The sequence below is a fragment of the Xiphophorus couchianus genome, chromosome 4 (assembly GCF_001444195.1).
Source record: "Xiphophorus couchianus chromosome 4, X_couchianus-1.0, whole genome shotgun sequence".
Lineage (NCBI taxonomy): Eukaryota > Metazoa > Chordata > Actinopteri > Cyprinodontiformes > Poeciliidae > Xiphophorus > Xiphophorus couchianus.
Genome location: NC_040231.1, coordinates 10,057,813 through 10,079,367, shown reverse-complemented (window position 1 = coordinate 10,079,367; position 21,555 = coordinate 10,057,813). Strand labels below are relative to the sequence as shown.

General features: G+C 36.4%; 1 protein-coding gene across 1 annotated transcript in view; it reads left to right on the top strand.

Annotated features, from left to right (window-relative positions):
- The window catches only part of LOC114143064 (insulin-like growth factor 1 receptor), a 47,268-nt gene that overhangs the window by 14,672 nt on the left and 11,041 nt on the right, over window positions 1-21,555 (top strand). The window contains exons 3-5 of the mRNA XM_028014794.1: window positions 17,283-17,586; window positions 18,097-18,233; window positions 18,624-18,768. Coding sequence (XP_027870595.1) covers window positions 17,283-17,586; window positions 18,097-18,233; window positions 18,624-18,768 — 586 coding nt within the window. The remainder of the gene's footprint in view (window positions 1-17,282; window positions 17,587-18,096; window positions 18,234-18,623; window positions 18,769-21,555) is intronic.

Sequence of the window (21,555 nt, the reverse complement as noted above, 5' to 3'; positions counted from 1 at the left end):
AAGCTTCAGGGACTGCACAGTGGTGCAGTTGGTAGCACCGTTGCCTTGCAACAAGAAGGTCCTGGCCCGGGGTCTTTCTGCGGGGTCAGTTTGCAAGTTCTCCTTGCGCATGCGTGGGTTCTCTCCGGCTTCCTCCTACAGGTCAAAAACATGACTGTTAGGTTAATTGGTCTCTCTCAATTCTCCTTAGGTGCAAGTGCATGTGTGCATAGTTGTTTGTCCTGTCCAGGGTGTACCCCGCCTCTCGCCCAAAATGCCTGGCTGGAGATGGGCACCAGCATCCCTCCCGACCGCACTAGGAACAATGTTATTTGGGATCTTTTGTTGAAGTGTCTGCCTTGCTTACAAGACTTCTGCTGTGCTGACACATGAGTCAACCATTCACTGCGTGTCCACATTCAGTTTTTCATTGGATCAGTAAATGAAGGAAAGGAAAACGCAAAGTCTGTTTTCAGTGTATTTCTATAAAGGGGCATGCCTTTAGCCGAAACTCGTTCATAAAACCGAAAGGGGGAAAAAAAAGAAGATTCAAAGCCAGTTTCCATCTGTGGGAAAGTTTTCCAACTCTGCTGGTGGGGGCTCCATTGTGTTTACTTCCCTCATTTGTTTTTTGGGGAATCTGGGGTTGTCTCATTCATAACTCATGCGCTTCTTCTAAAGAGGTGCTGTGGCTTTGCGTTCTGGGAAGCAAACATGTTGTTTCACTTTACCTCTGTCCCTCAGAGCAGACCTGCACACATGCTCACACATTGAACAGCATGGGGGGGATGTTTTTTTCCTGCAGTTTGTATGGTCTGAGGAGATGAAAGCACATAATTAAAGTACCAAGTAGGTCTGGGATTTACTGGAAGGAATTTTTGCCATCTGTTAACCCCTGCTTGAAGGGATTACTATTAACCAAGACAGTTTTTTTTCCCCCAGAGTTGTTTCTCACCCTTGCTACGCTTTAACTCACTTTACCCAACATGTCACTGTGTGTCAAATTTGTTTTTCAGTCATTGGGTTGTTGTCTTGATGACTCAATGAACTTCATTCATCAACTGTAATAGTATAGAAAAGAAAAGTAAATGTTCATAGCCTATACTACATTCCTGGTCATTGATAATTAGGGCTGGACAGTATGACTGAATAATTATTGATTCATTTTTTTGTTTTAAATAGCTAAAATACTACCAACCTGGTGAGTGACAGTTTCATTTTTTTCCAGAAGTTTCACTCCACGCCGTTAGTTTTTAAGCTTTTAAGAGGCAGGGTGGTGAAACATGAAACTTCTGCTACGCCAGTTAATTGACAGATTGTTGCTAGGTAACCATAGAGTCTTAGTTGATGCCACCAAACTTGTTTAGCTGGCCATGAAAGCTTGAGGGGCTGAAGTCTTTTCTCTGCAACATCCCCCAGAATGCTGTGCGGTACTGTATCAGAGTTTAGTAAAATTATTGAAAGTTCTATAAGATGTATTATCTATTAATATTGATAATGTCTATCACAATGTATGTTATGTTATTGATTCATTGTCCAGCCCATAGTAATTTACATGTTTTTTAGATTTCAATGTTTGAATTTTGTAACACTTTTAGTGGTCAAATGGGAAAAAATGTTTTCCTGCTGAGTAAGACGGCAGAGGAATGGATTTTACAAACTCATTTGTAAAATTGGAGGGAAAAGGACTGAGAAAGTGAGTCAATAATTTTGAACTTTGCATCAAATATATATAATATAAATATAAATGGATTAACTGGACACATAAATTGCAAATACAACTTCAAATTAATTCAGTTAAAGTGGAACTCTGGGGTTATCAAAATTATTCACATTTGGTTATAACTTTGCATGAAAATGGAATTTAAAGATACTAATTTGTGTGAAAATTGATGCAGACTGAGACATTTTCATTTCCTTAAGCAGATACAGAACTTCACAGTACCAGTGTAGATACAGAACTCTTCCTCGTCTGTCCCCTCAATTACAAAGGCTCTCCCAAACAATCATGACTGAGAATCAAAACAGTAAGTTGCTGCAACCCTGCTAATAGTATTTAGAATTAGAATCAAAAGAGCGTTTGTGACTATTTAGCCAACATGAAGCTGCTTGGAGGAATTTTACCTGTAGGTCAGAGGAACTAAAAAAGTTGACTGATTCTGATTTGGCCTGATGTTAGCTCTAGAACTCTGGCAAAGCACCTTATTTAAACACTGTCATCCTAAAATTGGAGAGAAATTTTAAATGGTAACTGCAAAAGGGAATGAATAAACAAACGCAGTCAAAAATAAAAATTAGCAATTTTATGACACCATTACAGTGTTATGTCAGTCTACAAAGTATGAAATGATGACACAGAAACAACAAGCCCTTTTTGGTTGTAGAGGAGCTGGTAGACAATGTGGCAAAAAAAATATTGCATATTTTTAATGTGGACTGCACATTCAGTCCACATTAAAAATGGTGGACTGAAGCTGACATTTAGAGCAGAATCTAATTGGAACCATTGACTATAAACTACCCTGCTGATTCTGGGTGATTACTTATGAATATTTGAAGCAAAAGTACCAGAAACACAGAAAATGAGCAGGGCTGCTGCTTAATACGTTTATACAGAACCAGAGTCCTGTATGTAATAACTCTTTCTAAAAATCAACATACATTTTACTCCAAAAACTCCAAGATGTTTAATCAGAGTTTACATATTGGTTGATCCAACAATCCTTTTATAATAATAATTATTTTGTTTGACTCCTTCTGCACCGCCACTTGGTAGGTAAACTGGCAATTGGTAGCAGCTCAGTTCACTTAAGTTTCATTGCAGACTTCTGGAGCCACTTATGAACCTTCTCTTCCTCAAAAACCCCAAAGACCAAAACACCTGTTTTGGTCTGATTTCAGTTTTTAACCCATTCTAGATTCATTGCATTGACCCATTTCTCCAGCACTCTGAATTTGCTTTAATGATTGCGTTTGAATGTTAACAATAACAAATAATTACCTTAGTACCACTTGACGTTGACAAATTAATAGGCTATGGAGGTCTTAAAGTGGATGAAATCGCCTGAAGCGACATTCCAAAGGTCAACCAGTGAAATTTTAATAAACTGCATGGTTTTGCACCTTGAAACACACTTTAAAAATGTCCATAATAAAATAAAAGTGTCATTAAATTAAGGTCAGGGGGAAATGTTGCAAGTCACATCACCAACACACATTTTTTTTTATTATTGATTTGCATTACAGGCTCTTAGTATTGCAGTACAAAAGCTAATAATTATGATTAGCCCAAGGCAACCATTTTGTGTTATGGCACTACTACAAGGATGCTCATGTAGTTAAGGACTGCATAAGAATTTTGCACAGATTAACAGTGTTGGGTTTTTTTTATGTGACGTGAGGCCGCAGGGCTAAAGCCAGGGATGTTTTAAATCAGGGAATATAAAAGTCAGAGAAGACGAGCTCCTGTAAAGTGTTCAAAAGAAAATCTGACTTGCGTGGCCCAGTGCTAAAGGTTTAAGGAATCCCAGTGACTAGCAATTCCTGCTGATATCGGTGTAATCTCTGCTTATTATTAGCTCCATATATTCATGTACAGAATACCAGCATCTGCTGTCTGTATTAATACGTGCTAAACTGGAAGTAAATGTGCAAGGGGCCGTGTCTTGGCTTGTGGTTAAATCTCTGGTTTGAAAGATTAAACAGCTAAGATGTCACACAAGACAAAAGATTGGAAAAGTGAATTTCACACACATCTGATTGGCATTTTGGAAAATTAGGGTAAAATTCAGTACTGTCAAATTGTATTTAATTCAAAGTTATTTTAGCATATCAGTATGATCACATCTAAAATGCACATATATTGACTTTTTTTTTTGTGGCAATTTCATTTTTACTATCAAAAGAAAAATAAAAGTTTTACATAACTATAAAGCTGTGAATATATAATCGAGATGGTGTCTTAAACTGATGATTTAGTATTTATATTTGCCTTTTAAAATATCATGCCACCAAGACTAAAAAACTTTGATTTGCACACCGATAATTTGCTAATATTTAAATTTTGCCTTTTAATTTATTAAAGCATAGTCTTCATTAGCCGGTGACAATTATGATTACACAATTACACTTTACTGGTACTGTTACATGTCCAAACAGATACCACATAATAATCCACATCTCCCTTCAGAAACACAAACGATAACAAGATGAAGAAAAAAACAGTTTTCTATATAGGCCCAGTTTTCCTTATCAAATCAATATATTTTTAAAAAATGATCACCATTGGTCAATACTATGTTAGTGCCAATATATCATGGACACCAAATTTCTTTCATTTTTTAAAATGAATTTTAAACATATTTGGTACAGAATATGACAGACTGAACATAAACAAAACATGATGTAGGAATTCACAGCCTTTGACGGTTCAAAATTATAAGACTTGTCTAGACTCTTGAGGGCAACAAACAGCATAAACAAAGGTAGCGGCTCCATACAACTATATTTTAAAACAATAAAAAAGCTCAAGTTGCTACATCATTTCATTTGACATACCATTAAAAGGAGTTTAAACTGTAGGGTTGGTGTTGTGGAAATGTATTTAGCAGTTTTGAAAGTAACTTTAAAACATTCAAAAACCTTGTCGATGCCTTATTGTGGCTGAAACATAAAAATTCTGAAGTTTTGAAGAATTGATATTTTGTCCTCATCATAAGCAACAACATATATTTAGAGTTAAAACAAATTGCACAAGTCTAAAATTATCCTAATACTCTGTGATTATTTAGAATGAGAGGAGTAAGTTTCAGCTAATATTAACATTTCAATAAAGGAAATTGTGTCAATTTGAGCAAAGAATGGTACTATGCCCTTTAATGTAATATTTTTGGTTCCTATAGTATGTATTTATACATCAATAACAGATATACAGAGCAGTGTACAGCCTTCACGAGCATGATTATGCACAACTTCTCACAGACCCCTGACCCATTACTCTGAGACTGCCAGCACTTGTAAATTATAGGTGCTGCTTTGTGTACCATCCATGACTGCTTTTGGTGAACAGTCACACCCATCCCTGGAATTCCTGGAAGAAAACATTATGGGTTTGGCTGTACTGAAGAGCCGACTGTAATTATGTGGCCTTTAATTGTCCTCTGTTAACACCGTCATATGGGGATGAGCTGTGACCAGAGATTCAGATGAGTCTTTGGTTTGTGGATTTGAAGCTGTGCAGTTGGCACACTTTGTTATAATGGCTTTTTCCACTATTTTGCTTCAGTGATTTGAGTAGTTTTATGGAAAACAAGTTAAATATGTCTTATAAGCTTTAGTGTTATTTAAATAAATTCACATTTGTCTAAACATAGAGGTAGTGTGTGGTTAGGGTACTTCAGAAGTGGTGAACATTTCAACTCCTTCCAGTTTTAATTAAAAGGGCAGTATTATGTATTTTCCAGGCCCATTGTAACTTTTATAGCATTATCAAGTAACTGTTACTTTAAGTTGTTATAGAGATACTGTATATATCAAACATAACTTAAAAGAACTTTGATTTAACAATCTAACACCTTGAAATTGGACCTCTATTTCTTTAAGAAGCTCCTGTTCCTTATGACACTCTGCCTTTAGCACGTTATCACAACAAGGTTTCTCTATTAAGCATTTAACAACAATCTTAGGAGCATTACACTAAGTAGTTTGTGTGGTTAACTCAGCAGATGTGCAATTCCACCAGGTGTTTCCTCATTGCTGCTGCCCCTAGTGTGAAGGAGCAGTGTGGAAACGACTGCGCTTGGTGAGACCAAGCTTTTATGCACCCAAAATAGTTGCCATGGCGATTGAAGAATTTCAGAACATGCACAAAAGAATAAAATCAACACTCCAGGTATGTTTTTGATGAGGGAATAATATTATAGCATGATATAAGCTTTCAGGGAAATTTTTTGAACATTTCATTCTCAGTTTTTTATTTATTTTAAGCTCCTCACCGATATTGTATCAACTTTTAGTCTTCACCTTCACAATTACTGCTTCTTCACAGATACATGTTAGTGTAATTTCTTAGTTCTTAGCTGTGTTTGCTGACCTGTAAAACATTGTTTCAGTACGAAAGGCCAAGTTTCCAACCAACTTGTCACAAATCAGCCCAGTCAAGCTAAAAATCATCTAAATTCTGTCTTACTATTTACTTACGAATTAATTACTCTTATAAGCAAATGTACATGTTTATTAATTTGTCAACATGATAATCTTGTATTGGACTGGATTTCTTCTCTTCCTCCATTGACATTTCACCTCTCACCTAAAGGACTGCTTTTGTTCTAAATTAATCGCATTCATTTTGACCAACAATTTCCCCTTAGTGATATTTTTTATTTTTTTTGTCAAATAATTTGTGCTTACACAATGAATGAAATGAAAATACCCTGACATGGCACATAGTTTTTCTGACCTTGTGATTTCACTACATTGCATCTTTGATTATACCATCAAAAGACTGGCTTTTGGCCACCTTTTTATTGTTTCAGGATTAGTCCCTAGGCAACTTTACATTTTGATTGAATGCCAAACAGGTCAGCAAAGAGTCAATTTTTTGACATTACAAAAATAAAAGTATAAAATTTCACAATCTGTGACTTTAAAGCATCTGCATTATCTATGTGATATTCATTCATTCATTCATTTTCTGTTCACCCTTTGTCCCTAATGGGGTCGGGAGAGTTGCCGGTGCCTATCTCCAGCTACGTTCTGGGCAAGAGGTGGGGTACACCCTTGACAGGTCGCCAGTCTGTCGCAGGGCAACAGAATATGAATATGTGAATATCTATGTGATATTCCAATCCTTATTTGTGAAGTCCATGTTATAGATTTTGAAATAAAAATTAGTCTAGATGTTAAAAAAGCGACAAAATTGCCCTGTACCGGGCGTGCCGTGGTGGCGTAGTGGTTAACGCGACCCATATTTGGAGGCCTTGAGTCCTCGACGCGGCCGTCGCGGGTTCGACTCCCGGACCCGACGATATTTGCCGCATGTCTTCCCCCTCTCCTTCCCCGTTTCCTGTCAGCCTACTGTCATATAAGGGACACTATAGCCCACAAAAGACCCCCTAAAGGGGTAAAAAAAAAAATTGCCCAAATATTAAAATATTTGTGAAATCCACAAATAATGCCTAGAAAGTTATAAAAGGCAGAAAAATGCCTAGAAGTTTAGGTTTGGAAAAGAATAGCTTTTTAGTATGGAAAAATGTGTTTGAACATCAGAAGATGCTTGGTTTAAAGTACCAAACATTCAGGCCTTGAATTCTGGTCTAGCCTGCATGTTTTCAGGCTGCCATTAAGATACTTTGCCTCATTCATCTTTTTCATCAAATTCTTGGAATACCTCTGTCCTCCCTCACAAATACACAGAGGAAAGGAATGTTGACAATGCAGATATACGGTCTGTGTGGGTGGTAGTGGTCAACATGGTAAGAAATCAAAGATGTGCACTTCACAGATTTTAAAATATTTGACCAGCTTTGTTTTGATGCACAGTTTTTCCTCAATATCAACACACATTTACTTCAACTCATCATTAAAGTTAAGTTGTTGAATTTATAAGTACAATAGTTTTGTGACATTTTAGTAATTTATAAAAAAAAAAAAACATGTTGGTTTTTATGTCTTGGCACGCTTTATTTTATATCGCTTTGTTGACATGTTCAAAACTGATTTTTGCTTAAGTGCAAACATGGAGAATTTAAGTGCATTTACAATGCATGTATATTGTTGAAGATGCATCCCTCTTGCATATAATGTACACTTATTAGAATTGGTGGATAAAATTTAGGTACTTATTGCAATGCCATGACCATTTATTTTTTCTAATTTTCCACACTTAATATTTACCTGGCTCACCTGCTTATGTTGGGCAAAACGTTCAATGGTCTCTATATAAAGTTAATTGCTACTCCCAAGGGATTATATATTTATTAGCTAAATTAATCAGAAAACAGTCTGCTACAGTGTCAGCCACTTCGAGCATCCTGCATGCCGAGGTGAGTCTTTACCTGTGCAGACAGTACATCTCCATAATGTTGCATGAGATTTCACAAACATCCTTAACATAACATTTGTTTACAAGTTACATAAATTCCACATTAATGCAACATTTCTCTGGTACGTGGCATCTCTTAAAATTAAAGCAAACTAAAAAAAGATGCTAGGCTAAAATAAAGTGTGAGGCTAAAAATGATTATAAAACAATTGTGGCTGGTGTTTACCCTTTTCTTCCTGCCATTTGTGTTTTTATCTTACAATTAATGCTTAACAGAAAAAAAATGGACAAAGTAAAACAAATATGGGGAGAGAAAATAAAAACAATTTCATTCTTTAAAGCAAAACCATGAAATTGGTTTTGCCAATAGTGGGTGTGGTGTGCTGTCAATTATTTTTTAATTATCTCAGGATATCTAGTACACCCTTATAGACTGCACTGGAAGTACTGGAATAACTTTTTACAAAAAACCACTATTGGATATGACTAAAGGAAGTGACAGTCACATTGTTCCATTGTTTTCTTTGTTTTTACTTTTTTTCTCATCTCCTTTTGTCATGTTGACGCCAGATCAGTTGTGATATCCGTTTTCATCTTATGTCAACACAAAGCTGCAGGTATCAAGAAACAGCTAATGTGATAGCTTTCTGGGTAAACCCAGTCCTGCTATTGTGTGGCTCCTCTAAAGCCTCTGGGGGGGACTGTAGCATTTGATTAGCCTTGTCTTTTCAAGTCTGCCAACAGAGAGATGCCAGAGATGTCTCTAGTCTGTAATTGTGCTATAGAGTCAGCTCATTTAACAGATGCTTGTTCCCAGCAACTTCCTTAAGACTCACCAAAGACTCTGTTTGGACTAGCTTGAACAAAATAGTTTGTTTTTTTTCAGATCCTGGTTCGGATTTGGTGACTCATAAAAATACCACAGTCATTGTTTTGTGGATAATACTGGCTACTGTGTCAAGGTTATCTGAGAGAATTGCAGTAAGTGGAGAAACGTTGTTGTGGGGATTAGGGTTGTTGTAAATGCATATTTTATTAATCGAGTAATCTATCGATTATTCTTACAAGTAATCAACTTGAACTTGAACAAAAAGGTATATAAATTACAAAACTACAAGGTTGATATTTCTCTTTTTAGAAGATAGCCTTCTAGCACATTCAGTTTGAGTAGAATACACTGCTGGGTGCACTCCTTCCTATAAAGCTAAAAGGTCCATCTAAATGTATGCCTAATTTGTTATATGCATGGGAAAAAAATAAGGTTTTTGTCTGTAGCGTACACCACTACATCATTGTGCTTTGGCTCTTTCTTCTGTTGTGCTGCTCACTACTTATGATGAAAAAGATTTTCATTCCATTACATTCTTGTTTATTGTCAGCTTGCAGGGTTAATAACAAAATGTGCAACTTAAATATGTCATTTTGTTGTAGTAAAAGAGATGTAACCCTGATGTCGCGGTTTCAACTGGTTTGTTGACAACAACTGTCCTGCAAATGAAAGGTAGACACAGTTTAGGTAATGATGAACACAGTCTGTTGTTACTGAGTGTCCAACTGTGTCTAAAAAAAAAACTAAGCTGGCAATGAAGTTAATAAATTTAATAGAAGATATGACCAATCACAGCTGTGTTCTGCGCATTGACCAACTTAAATTTTTTTAATGGGTGATATCAAAAGAAACAGATGGGAGAGCTAATCAGATTTTGTATTGATACATTTTTTTATTATCTTTGTCTAAAATTAGGCAAATAAAATCAAAAGTAAATTGGGAGTATTTAATGTAGTGTTCACAACATTCTAAAGACCCCTCTAAGTTTTAATGAAAGCCCTTCCCTCTTGTGGGAGTTTTAAGCCAAGAACTAGTGCTGCAGTAGCACCACTTTTTCTGCACCAAAGCTGCTGGTAGTACTACCAGTTCAAGGTTTGAACCAGCTTGGTGAAAAAAACCCCCAAAGTGAGCTACAGACGCATCCCCATAGTCAGTAACATTTGTGAGTATAAGATCTAGAAGTAGTTCTGTTTTTTGGGTTCCTTGTTGAATTTTAGCTTTTTATAGCTGCATTTTATGCCTCTTGCTTCAAATAAATAACTCCTTGTAGTTAAACTAATAAGACACTTGAGAAGTCATTTGTATGAAAAAGATCAACACTATACAGCAGATAATTTTTTTTACTTTCAACCATCCTAATGCTTTGCAAGTTTTCAGAAACTATAAAGAACATGTTGATAAAGTAATTAGCAAACTGACTTGGAAACATTGCCAAAGTTTCTCAGTGAGATCACATTACCAAAAATGATTCTGGGAAGCACTTTGTAATTTTGGCACAATGTCTGTTTATGTTAAGAAATATAGCAATTTGGATTGTTCACGGATGTTGGAGATCCAAACACAAACACTTTCCTGATTGATGCCTGCTTATTTTCTGTTGTCTGTATTGCTGAAAGCACTTTGTGTGAAGTCTGTTTGTCAGACTTGGCTGGATGGTGGTTTGTGTCTTGCATTTCCCCTGATGAAATGGCCAGTTTGTTGCGATGTCTGTTACCTGTAGGTATGCGTCGTAAACAGGACAGTTGAGGTCAGTCGTGTTATGTTGCTAATGCATCCAGACTCGTGCTCATTTGAATTGGCCTGCAGACACCACTCACACAAACAAACACACTTCTGCTAGACTTTTTCTTGAATGACTGAGTCTGTGAGCGACACTCGACACAGACTCGCAGTCTGGCCAAAACAGATCATGCTTTGTACAAGGCTATGAACACAGTTGAGTTTTCAGTATATTATCAAGTTTCTTTTCTGTACTGGAGCACTTTATTTCCCAATACAGCTTGAGAACTGGGGGACACTGGGATGACAGTTAAGTATAGAAAGTTGAGAAAATGCTGTTGTAGATTCTGGAAACCTCAGTTATTTTTAGCTTGTTATGCTGCAATTCACTAGTCTCTATTTGATTTTGGTAGTAATTGGATTTCTTTATTGTTTTAAAGTTCAATATTTTCTTACAGCTTTACTTACAACTGTCAACAACCAGAGGCATCCTGATTGTAGACCAACTTGTGAATGAAAAATAAGTAAAAAGTAATGCAAGAGTAAATCCTCAGTAAACCAACAAAGATTTTTTTATTTTCGATCATTATAGGACCAAAAAATAAACATTTTCAAAATATACAATATTGTACATTTGTTAATAATCTGAAAAACAAGTTTTCTTTAGTCTAAAGAAAGTAGCAACATTTTTAGTTTTACGTATCCTCACACAAAAGTATGAATATCCCTGACCAAGGTTTAAAGTCATGTATATTTTGCACTATAGACAATAGTGAATGTATTGCTTGATATAAGGACTCTGAAACTTAGTGCAAATTATTACTGACGCAAAGACAGACAAAGACCCACTCACATCTTCTGTTATGAGATTTGACTTCTGTGATCTAGTCAAAAGTAATACCTAGAAAATTGTCAGAAATTGTGGCCTAATATTACCTGGGGGGGGGGAGATTGTGAACCGTCAGATAGGGCTTCTGCATGTTTTTGTTCCCGCTAACACATTTGAAATTCTACTTTAACACTAGTTTAATTTTCAGAGAAACACAGATCAGGAAAATGTCCCATTACTCACCTCTAATTTGCAAAGCATTTTGGAGTTAAACTTAAATTACAATTATTGGTTTATTGTGTTTTCTTTGTTATCTAGGAAAATAACCATTATAAAAACATTGTTGACTTGACCAGAATATTTCTTACAAATAAGAAGTCAGTGTATAGCCTTCTGTTATTTAAACCACTGGATTGGAGGTTAGTTTGGCTTGAATGAAGGAAAATAAAACACTTTATCAATGTTTTTGAATCAACTGTGCTCTCATCTGTCTAGACATCTGCTCTCGACTGTTTTTGTGTATTCTACACTACTAAAGCCTGGATTGTCACAATAGGAATGTTTTTCCTGTGTGGGGCATGCCTTATCACAACTAGGGACAAAAGCTGAAAAACATGGATTAGGAAACAGACGGGTTTTACATTCCTAACTTTTACAGGCAGGTCAAACGTCAGTTTTGATGAATAAACCAGCAGGATATTTACTGTAAACTACCATTGTGAAGATATATTTTTTCTGTGTTCCACATTTTTTGAGCCAAGTGTCATCTGGAAAAGATCTGTTTTGATGCAAAAGCCCAGACATTTTCCTGCCACTTGGCTGTTGACTGGTTGTATTTTTCCAGCCAGTTTGTCTTGTTGTTTTAATGCAATGCATTTATTTTTTTTGCTCACAACTGGGATCTCTATTACACACCCTGAGAATTTGATGTTAAACTAATGGACAGAAGAGACTTTTAAGCTCTCTTCATTGATGCAACTTTTAAATAACCACTACTACAGCAGAGCTTTAGTGTCTGAAACTTTAGCACACTGCTATAACTACATGCAGATATTGTATATACTGTATATGATGGTAGCTTGCCCTGTGTGTTAACCTCAAGGCAAGGGTTAACTAGGCTCAATAAGCCACTATTATGCTTTGATTGCCTAAGACATTGCTTTGTCATCAGTTTCTAAGCACAGGTATGACTCAACTTACTCTTGGTGAAGATGTTTACATAGGGAGCAGTTTACTTAGGCCCTAGGTTAATTTTATCTAGATTGCAGGATAACCCAGATTTATTGCACAAATAAAATAACGTGCTCTGTCTGTGTTGTAATTTTGCAAGTTTTACATTTGATTAAAGGCTTATTTTTTCCAACTACTAGTTTATTACTGCACTTACTAATTTGCACTATTACTGTTTTCTTTTAAGTGAACATTAGTTAAACAAATCCTGCATCATGGGGTATCAATAAAATTATTTTGTACAGATCTGCAGAAACTGTAACATTATTTAACCATCAATAGGTGATCATTATCGTTTTAGTTATTGATCCAGAAATGTTGAACAATAAAAGGCTCTTGAGGTTAAAAATGTGGTGAACATGATTTAAATATTGTGCATTTATGTGACACATGTGCTTTATAAGTCTAGATTTTTAGGGTCCCGGTTAGCAAAGGTCATAGAAACAAAGACAAAATAATAGGATTAGAAAGTTATTATTGAACTGCCACATTACACACATTCCTTGTGGATTAGCACTGATAGTAGTCATACCCTCAAACTAACTAAAACATTTTCAACAGAATGTGAAGCACAGTCTGTTCCTTTGCAAATTAAATACCCTAAGCTGAATATATATTTTGGCCTATGTCATGCATCTTCTACTTTTATTCATTAAAATATAGCACTTTCACACCTAATTCTGAGTATTTTCTTTTATTAAGCTGTGGATTTTTTCAAAGGTTAGTGGAAGTGCTTACCTCACCAGAATGGAGTCCAGTAGACCAAGCTTCATAAACACAGGGACAATCTGCTGTGTCTAGTAACTTTCCACAGCTTATACTGTGGGTATCTCCTATTTTAAAACCTGATTTTCAGTACTAGTTTTATGTATTTATATTTTTGTATTTGTTGAGGTAAAGTATAAAGGTAAAAGGTAAAATGTAAGACAGGTGAAGAGAAGAGAGAAAGAAATGATTCACAGCAACCATAAGTTTTCCTTTGAAACAAAAATAAAAGTCAGACAAATTACATTCACTGAAAAGAAAACATTGTCATGAATTATAATTTTGGTGTCCTACACCAGTGGTCCCCAACCACCGGACAAATTGGTACCGGGCTGCGCAAGAAATAATGAACTACTTCCGGATCTTTTATTTTGAAAATCCTAAACCGGATTTTACCGGTTACATCTTGTGCGTCAACATTGAGCCAACTTGCAGCAGAATGAGTAACAAAACAATATCGGAGTACACCCCCGACTAAAAAGGTTGGGGACCGCTGTCTGTTAAAACATTTGTTTGTTTTTTTTTTTGCAAATAAAAGCTTAAAATAATCTCGTGCATACGTTAGCCTGATTGACAAATGTAAGTGATATAGATTTTCAACAGACTTGAGCTAACCCAGATGCCTGAAGAATTTTTGAAATAGTTATTTACAATACTGCCAAATTGGAATCCAACTACAACAGTTTTCTTTTTATTTGATAAATTTGAGTTCAATGCTATTAAATGCTATAAAAATATATTGGAGAATTTTAAAATCTGTCTGCAATAAAATTTGGATCATAAAACAACTACTTGTGCTAAAATGGTACAGAAAGAAAGCATTTAAATTAATAGTGTCATGTGTGCATTGATAGACTTATATCCTAAAAGACTGTGATGAATCTTTATTATTTTTTTCATCACAGTAAATACAGTGATGAAAAACTGCATTTTACATCACTACATTGTGATGAAATACAAAGTTTTTAGATCAGAGCCCCCTTCAAATCCAAGCTTCATCTTCTCCATTTCATAGATCTTTGGCCTTTTATTTTGGGGCTACCTCAGAAAGTTCAACCCACGTCCCATTGGACTGATCTGGGTGTTCAAACCCTCCCATACAGCTGTTACAACGTCATGCCCAGAAAATTTAAAGACTGCAGTACTTATCGAAAGTGCATGGCAGTGTAGCAAGGAGGATAAAAGCTGGAATTCATTATTTTTAAGGCGTCCGGTGGAAGGCTGTTGTACACTGCTGCGTACTCTGTGACCCATCCACGTCTCTCCGACCTTCACTATCAGTCAGGGTTGTATTTAGGAGGGCGACAAACCGGCTGCTCAAGCCTGCACCAAACTTCACACAGGGATTCAGCATAACTCTCTCTGTGGGGCCGAGGCTTTGCTTTGTAATAAATGACACCTTTCTGCCAGCCATTGCCTCATCAGAAGAGGTCAGAGGATGAGATGGAGTCCGGGGTTGGAAAGTGGGGGGGTTGTTTCAGGGAAAGAACACTCTGTGCCAGAAAATGCAGCACTGGCTTCCTCCTGCTGAGCACAAACAGCCCCTGAATGGTTGGTGAGACCATGCAGTCTGGAGGTTCTGATTGGTTTCAGAGTCAGTCAGGAGGAGGGGCTGAGGGTCATCCCCTCACAAAGAAAGACAGTATTTCTAAATATAAATCATAACAAAATCTATAGCAAATAGATGTATTTTAATACTTCCACTTGGTTCTCAACTGCTTCTAAAAACAGCCTAAGCACTTAAAAAACCTAACGAACGAATAAATAAAATTTGTTTTTTGGTGTCTAGAAAATTAGCTGTTTCATAAATCTCCCGATTGTTGAGTCACAATTGACAGGCAACACCAGCTGTGTCACCTAGCAACCCAAGCAAAGCTCCAGCATTGTTTGGTCAGCGAGTTGTACAGATGTGTGCTCTGTACAATGGCTGCTGGAAAAGACTTTGTTGTTGTTACCATCTAGAAACCACTTACTGCATTCTTGTTGGTTGTGCAGGGCGCTATCCTTCTGCTTTTCAAAGATGTGTGGTTGTATAATTGCACATCTGTTTGCAGCCATTTTCACATGTGATGGTAAACTTTGAGTTGGGGGGGATGTGGCCAGTAGAAGCTTATTTGGATTGAAAGTGACAGGAGGCCCTAAAACAGCTCCTTTGAAAGGAGCTCATATTAGGCAGAACAGAGCAGACTGAAATCTCTTTATCTCAAAATGAGTTTGTGCTCAAAATGTAATGACCATGTTTTGTATGACCAATACACTTATCCTAACATGTTCAAGGAAGCTTAATAGGTCACCTCACCAAGTTAACTTTTGCTCTAAATTACTATTTTGCACTAAAATAACAATCTAGAGAATTATTAGTAATTATTGGAATATATTGGTGTAAACTTTTTCTGCTTAGGAAAGTTTTTTTTTCTGACTGTAGCTTGTTGCAAATAAAACTGGCCCAATTGATCTTCATTCATTAACCAACAAAATCCTTGATTTTCTATATTGTATTTCATGTTCTTATAACTAATCCAACTCCTTCATTTGTTTTAAATAAGTCATAGTGAATAAAACTATACCACGTTAACAGGAGACGGCAGCGTGCGTCATATCTCGTTTGTAGACTTTATTTTGTTTGAAAGGCTTGATGGAGGCAGGAAGTTGTAACCACCATTCTGTCATGCAATAGCATCCTTTAAGCATCAGTTCCTACAAACTTCCCTTTGTTTAGTTTGTGTTTAAACACAGCTTGTGGCTGACCTAAAAAATTGACAATAAAAAACGATTGCTTATTAGTTCTTCCAGTTTTTTCCACGCTCCGATATGCTTCTTTCTTGCTTTATAGCTCACAGAACTGACAGACGAACAAACAGGAATAACTCCATGCTGTAATTCACTTTGTTTAATTAGCTGTTAGCTTCTCTTTATGGCAGATAATCATAGCTGACCTGCGAGGAGTTTGAGCAGGACAGCTTATGTTTCAGCTTTTATGTTGAACCTCTTAACTGACTGATATTAGAGATGAGTGAATCCCTACCCTATGTGTTGATGTTTAAAGGGCAGTTTTAGATTTTGTTTCCCTGTAAGCCTTTCATGCTTCATTTAAACATGGTGAGCATTTACATCTGCCAATTCTTCATTTTGTGTGCCTTAATTAGTTCACCTGCCACCAATTATAATGTCCCTTTGATTTTTATTTATTTATTTCATTTATTTATTTATTTTTTGTTCAAAGGGGCGACACACTAAAGAAAGAAAATGTAAAATTGTGTCTGTGTTTTCCTTTCTCCATATCATGGTTTCCCCCAGTGTATTATTAGCCTGGTGGGCCACCAGGCTTTACTCCTCCCTTCCCAATCCTTCAGCCCCCACCAAGCTAACCTTCATATGTTTATTTTAAATATGTTTTTTTTTATACCCCAGTAAGAGTGATAGGAAAGACAGATTAAGCTAGGTTTAAAATTGACACATTGAAATGGGCATGAGGGAGTGCACACCAGTTGTGCTGTCCCTGCATCTGCCTGTTGCTTTTTTATTGTTCTCAAATTTTGATACCTGCTCTGAGTTTTTGTTTCTTTTAACATTTTTTTTAACATAAAAACAAACTGCAAAGATGCTGAAACACTGAGTTCCTTTAAATCAAGGCACCTGTTTAGAGCTGTGTTTGGTTAGTAGTAAATGGACATTAATAAATATCTTTGATATTTGCTTAATAATTTTGATGGTTGCATTTGACAAAATGTAATTCTTATTGCACGTTTCATAATTGTTTACTGTATCACTTTGGACTGCCTCATTGTTGAAATGTGCCATACAAATAAACTCAACTTGACATGTTCATGCAGAAAAGGTTTTTATTAATAATTGAATATTCCCCCCTCTCTCTGTACTTTTTACTTCAGAGTGTCCTGAAAAGTGTGGAAGGCGAGTGTGCACAGCTGACGGTGACTGCTGCCATCCTCAGTGTCTGGGCAGCTGCTCACTTCCGGGCGACGACACTGCATGCGCCGCATGTGTGCATTACTACCACAACGGCAGATGTGTGGCTGACTGCCCTCCAGGCACATACAGGTTCGAGGGCTGGCGTTGCATCAGTGCTGATTTTTGCTCTAAAGTGCACCTTCCAGACTTTGACATCTTCGTCATCCACGGGGGAGAATGTATGCCTGACTGTCCATCTGGGTACACGCGATCCACACCTGACAGGTAAACTGAAGTTAACCCTGCAGTGCAGTTTTTCACAATTTGTCACGTTATAGCCACAAACGTCAAAATTTTTTTTTTGTGGATTTTAAGTGTATGCAGTGCAGAACACAATTGTATCATGAATAAATTTAAAAAGTAAAATCTTTCTTACACTTTTAGTCACTCTGTTATTTAGTACTTTGTAACAAAAAATATATTTTGTTGCGATTTCAGCTACAAGGTTTCCTCTTTATCAACTTTATGAATCTAGTAGCTAATTTATTTTTACCCATTCTTCATAATCTAGCTGTAACTAAATATTTTTGAAAGACACACTACGGGCTATTATTTCCCCTAAAAGGGGTTTTCTTCACATTAGCTTCCTAAGTTTTGAGTGTTTGTGATCTGTGAAGTTGGAACAAAAAAATCTTAAATGAGCAGAAATAATGAGAGCTTTGGAGACTACCAAAGTGTATAGTGATGGTGTACATTTACCACCTTTCCCTTTTTACCTGCCTGTGTAACCCTCAGCATGTCGTGCACCGCCTGCGATGGCCTGTGCGATAAAGTTTGTGACGGGAAGGTCATTGACTCTGTGGATGCTGCTCAGTCTCTCAAAGGCTGCACTGTTATCAAGGGCGACCTGCAAATCACCATCCGCAGAGGCCGTAAGTACTGCAGCACCACACTTCATTTATTTTTACTTTAAGGGTTGATGTAAAAGTTATCATTGAGTTTAAATAATATACACCAATGAGATTTTCTAATTTTCAGTATAGGAAAGTTGGCAGAGAAGTTTACAAACTGGGACTCCTTTTTGAACCAATTTATGCATCGCAAAAAAACTCTATTTTTTTTAAGTTTTGAGGGTTTAGTTTCCTGAATTGTTCTGCTAATTACTGAATAAGCTGCTGCTAGATTCACCTGAAATAACATAACAGAACAGGATTAGAAGCAAGTATTGCTTGTGCAATGACTTAAGTCTGAGATGCACATCCAGTCTGCAAGTAAGTGGAAAATGTCCTAAAACTTCTGTGTGTTTGTGTGTGTGTTTTCAGATAACATGGTGGCAGAGCTGGAGAGTTTCACAGGTTTGATCCAGAGGGTGACTGGTTATGTCCGGATCAGACATTCACACACCCTGAGCTCACTGGCGTTCCTCCGAAGTCTGAGATACATCGATGGAGAAAGCCTTCATGAGGAGTAAGACCACTCAACACACACTTAATCAAACCAGCAGAACTTTGATTTTTACCCAATAGCCTACATTTCGCATTTATTTGTTGGGAGTGGTCTGATAATTTTTTTATTACTTTGTTTTAGTCATTATAATTTTTTGTTTTTCTGGTATATGTAGATGGACAGCTTCTTTTCTGGAGTCTTCTAAAGACTTAGATTTCACGTTTTTATTACTTAGTTTTTAATTAATTGTTTTTCGTAATTGATATCAGTTATTCTGTTACACTATTATACCGTACACAACTCAGGCACTTTCAATATACAAACATGAATAAGAAACTGACATCATGTAAAAAAAAAACTGTTAGGATTCCTTAATTTGATTTAATGTACAGTACAGACCAAAAGTTTGGACACACCTTTCTAATTCAATGGGTTTTCTTTATTTTCATGACTATTTATAAGGCAAGAAATCCCACTTATTAACCTGACAGGGCAGGTTGACCTATGAAGTGAAAACCATTTCAGGTGACTACCTCTTGAAGCTTATCAAGAAAATGCAGAGTGTGTGCAAAGCAGTAATCACAGCAAAAAGTTGCTACTTTGAAGAAACTGGAATATAAGGGGTATTTATAGTTGTTTTACACTTTTTTGTTTAGTGCATATTTCCACATGTGTTATTCATAGTTTTGATGCCTTCAGTGCGAATCTGCAATGTCAATAGTCATGAAAATAAAGGAAACTCATTGAATTAAAAGGTGTGTCCAAACTTTTGGTCTGTACTGTATGTACATCTTACTAGATGTCCTGAACAATTATGCATAGATTCTTCAGCCATTTTGGAATCACAAGTGGAAACCAGAATACCTTTTCTCACATTCTCCTGTAAATAGCATATCCTGAATATGGTAGAGACCCAAGTGAGGTCCACAAGTGGTTCAGAGAAGGTCCAGCTACAGAAACCTCTGGATTTATAGGTGAAGTTATGAGATTTCCACTGTAAGCAGTAATCCAACTATATTTACTGAAACTGTCCTATTGCAGTTTTGCTAATTTCTACCTGACAACTTTTCCTTTAAGTATTTCTCTAGTTTCTGTGGAACAAACTAGAATAATTTTCTTGATCATCTGATTTTTAATGGCACATACAGTGATTGGGCATAACTTTTTCACCGCTTGCCTAATAGTACTTTGCTCCCCCCTTTTCCTATAAAAACAATCCTGGCCTGTCGAGACATGGACTCCGCTAGACCCCTGATGGTAAGCTGTGGTATCTGGCACCAAGATGTTAGCAAGCAAATCCTTTAATTCCTGTAAGTTGTTAGGTGGCTTCTCCTGGGACCTGTTTGTCCGGCATATTCCACAGGTGCTTGATTGGATTAAGATCTGGGAAAGTTGGAGGGAAAGTCAAAGTGTTGTGCTTCTTAAAGCATTCCTAACCTATTTTTTTTTCTTTTTGGCTACTGAAAAAGCAAACAGCCATTTGAAAATACAATTTTCATGAAATGAAACAACATTTAGAAATGATTCATACAGTGTATAATTATTTTTGGATTCTGACTAGATCTGCAACAATTAGTAATTGATTATTCTTATGATTAATCGCATAAAAATTGCTACATTCTTCAAACTTTTCATTTAACCATTTATCATATTGGAAATAATTAGTGATGCATATAACCAAATAATTCAACTCCTTTTTTAAATAAGGAAACAGATTTTTCATTGCCTAAAATGCAGCAACATAGTGAATTTGAACTAGGCAAAGTTAAAACTATGCCACTTGAGGAGCATAGTTTTATTTACAAAGAAGTTTTTATCTTAGATGCAAAATATATATATATTGTTTTGACCAGTTCTGGATGCGTTACAGCCTACTGTAACGCATCCTTTTTTTGAACCTGTATACTAGAGTTATCTATTAATCTATTAATAAATTAGTTGACAATTATTTCAATTCTATTCATCATGATTAATTGGAATAGTCATTTCAGCCCTAATCCTGATTTATATCCTGCACAGCTTGACTGAAATACTGACATTTTTCAGAAGGAAATATAAGGGAGGAACACAAAGCGAAATACAAAATCTTTTTGTATCTGATGATGTGGCTGTGGTTTCTCATTTTAAACTCAGGAGAAAACTGGAGAAAATATGAAGCAACAGTGACATTGCCAAGAACTGGTCGTTCTTTAAAAATTCAAACAATAAGAAAAAAAACGGCAACATTAGAGATGCAGTACATGTGACAGCACTGGGCTCTGGAATAGAGAGGCAAGACGGAAACCTTTAATTACAAATAAAAATATCCAAGCCATTATAAATTGTGCAGAAATAATTTTAAAGTCTCTCAAATGCTTGTAGATTATATTGTAGTCTAAGTAAATCAAGGTTGAACCTTTTGGCCATGATTCCGTTTAGCAGAAACACAGCAATAGACTTAGAGAAGCATCATGTTTAAAGATACTTTTTCTTAAGCTGGATTTGTCTTTACCTAGGTTTTCTCTGGTCCACTTGTTTAGTCATCACAGTTTGATCCAAACTCGCTCAAATCCTCCACTTCTCTGCTTGTAGGACAGAGTTTGAAGGCAGAATTTTCACTTGTTCTAACAAGTGGTATGAGTGTGTTATTCACTTTGCATGGTGGTAGTCATACTGTTTTGCCTGATTGTACAGTCTACACAGTCCTTGAATCCAGCATAATCTCCAGCAGTGCCTGGAAAGGTTCTTAAGGTCGTGGTGAGGCCTTCACCCCTCCTTCATCTGTTTGTCTTTTGAGTTCACTGGAGTCCAACTGTCCCAAGGTCCACA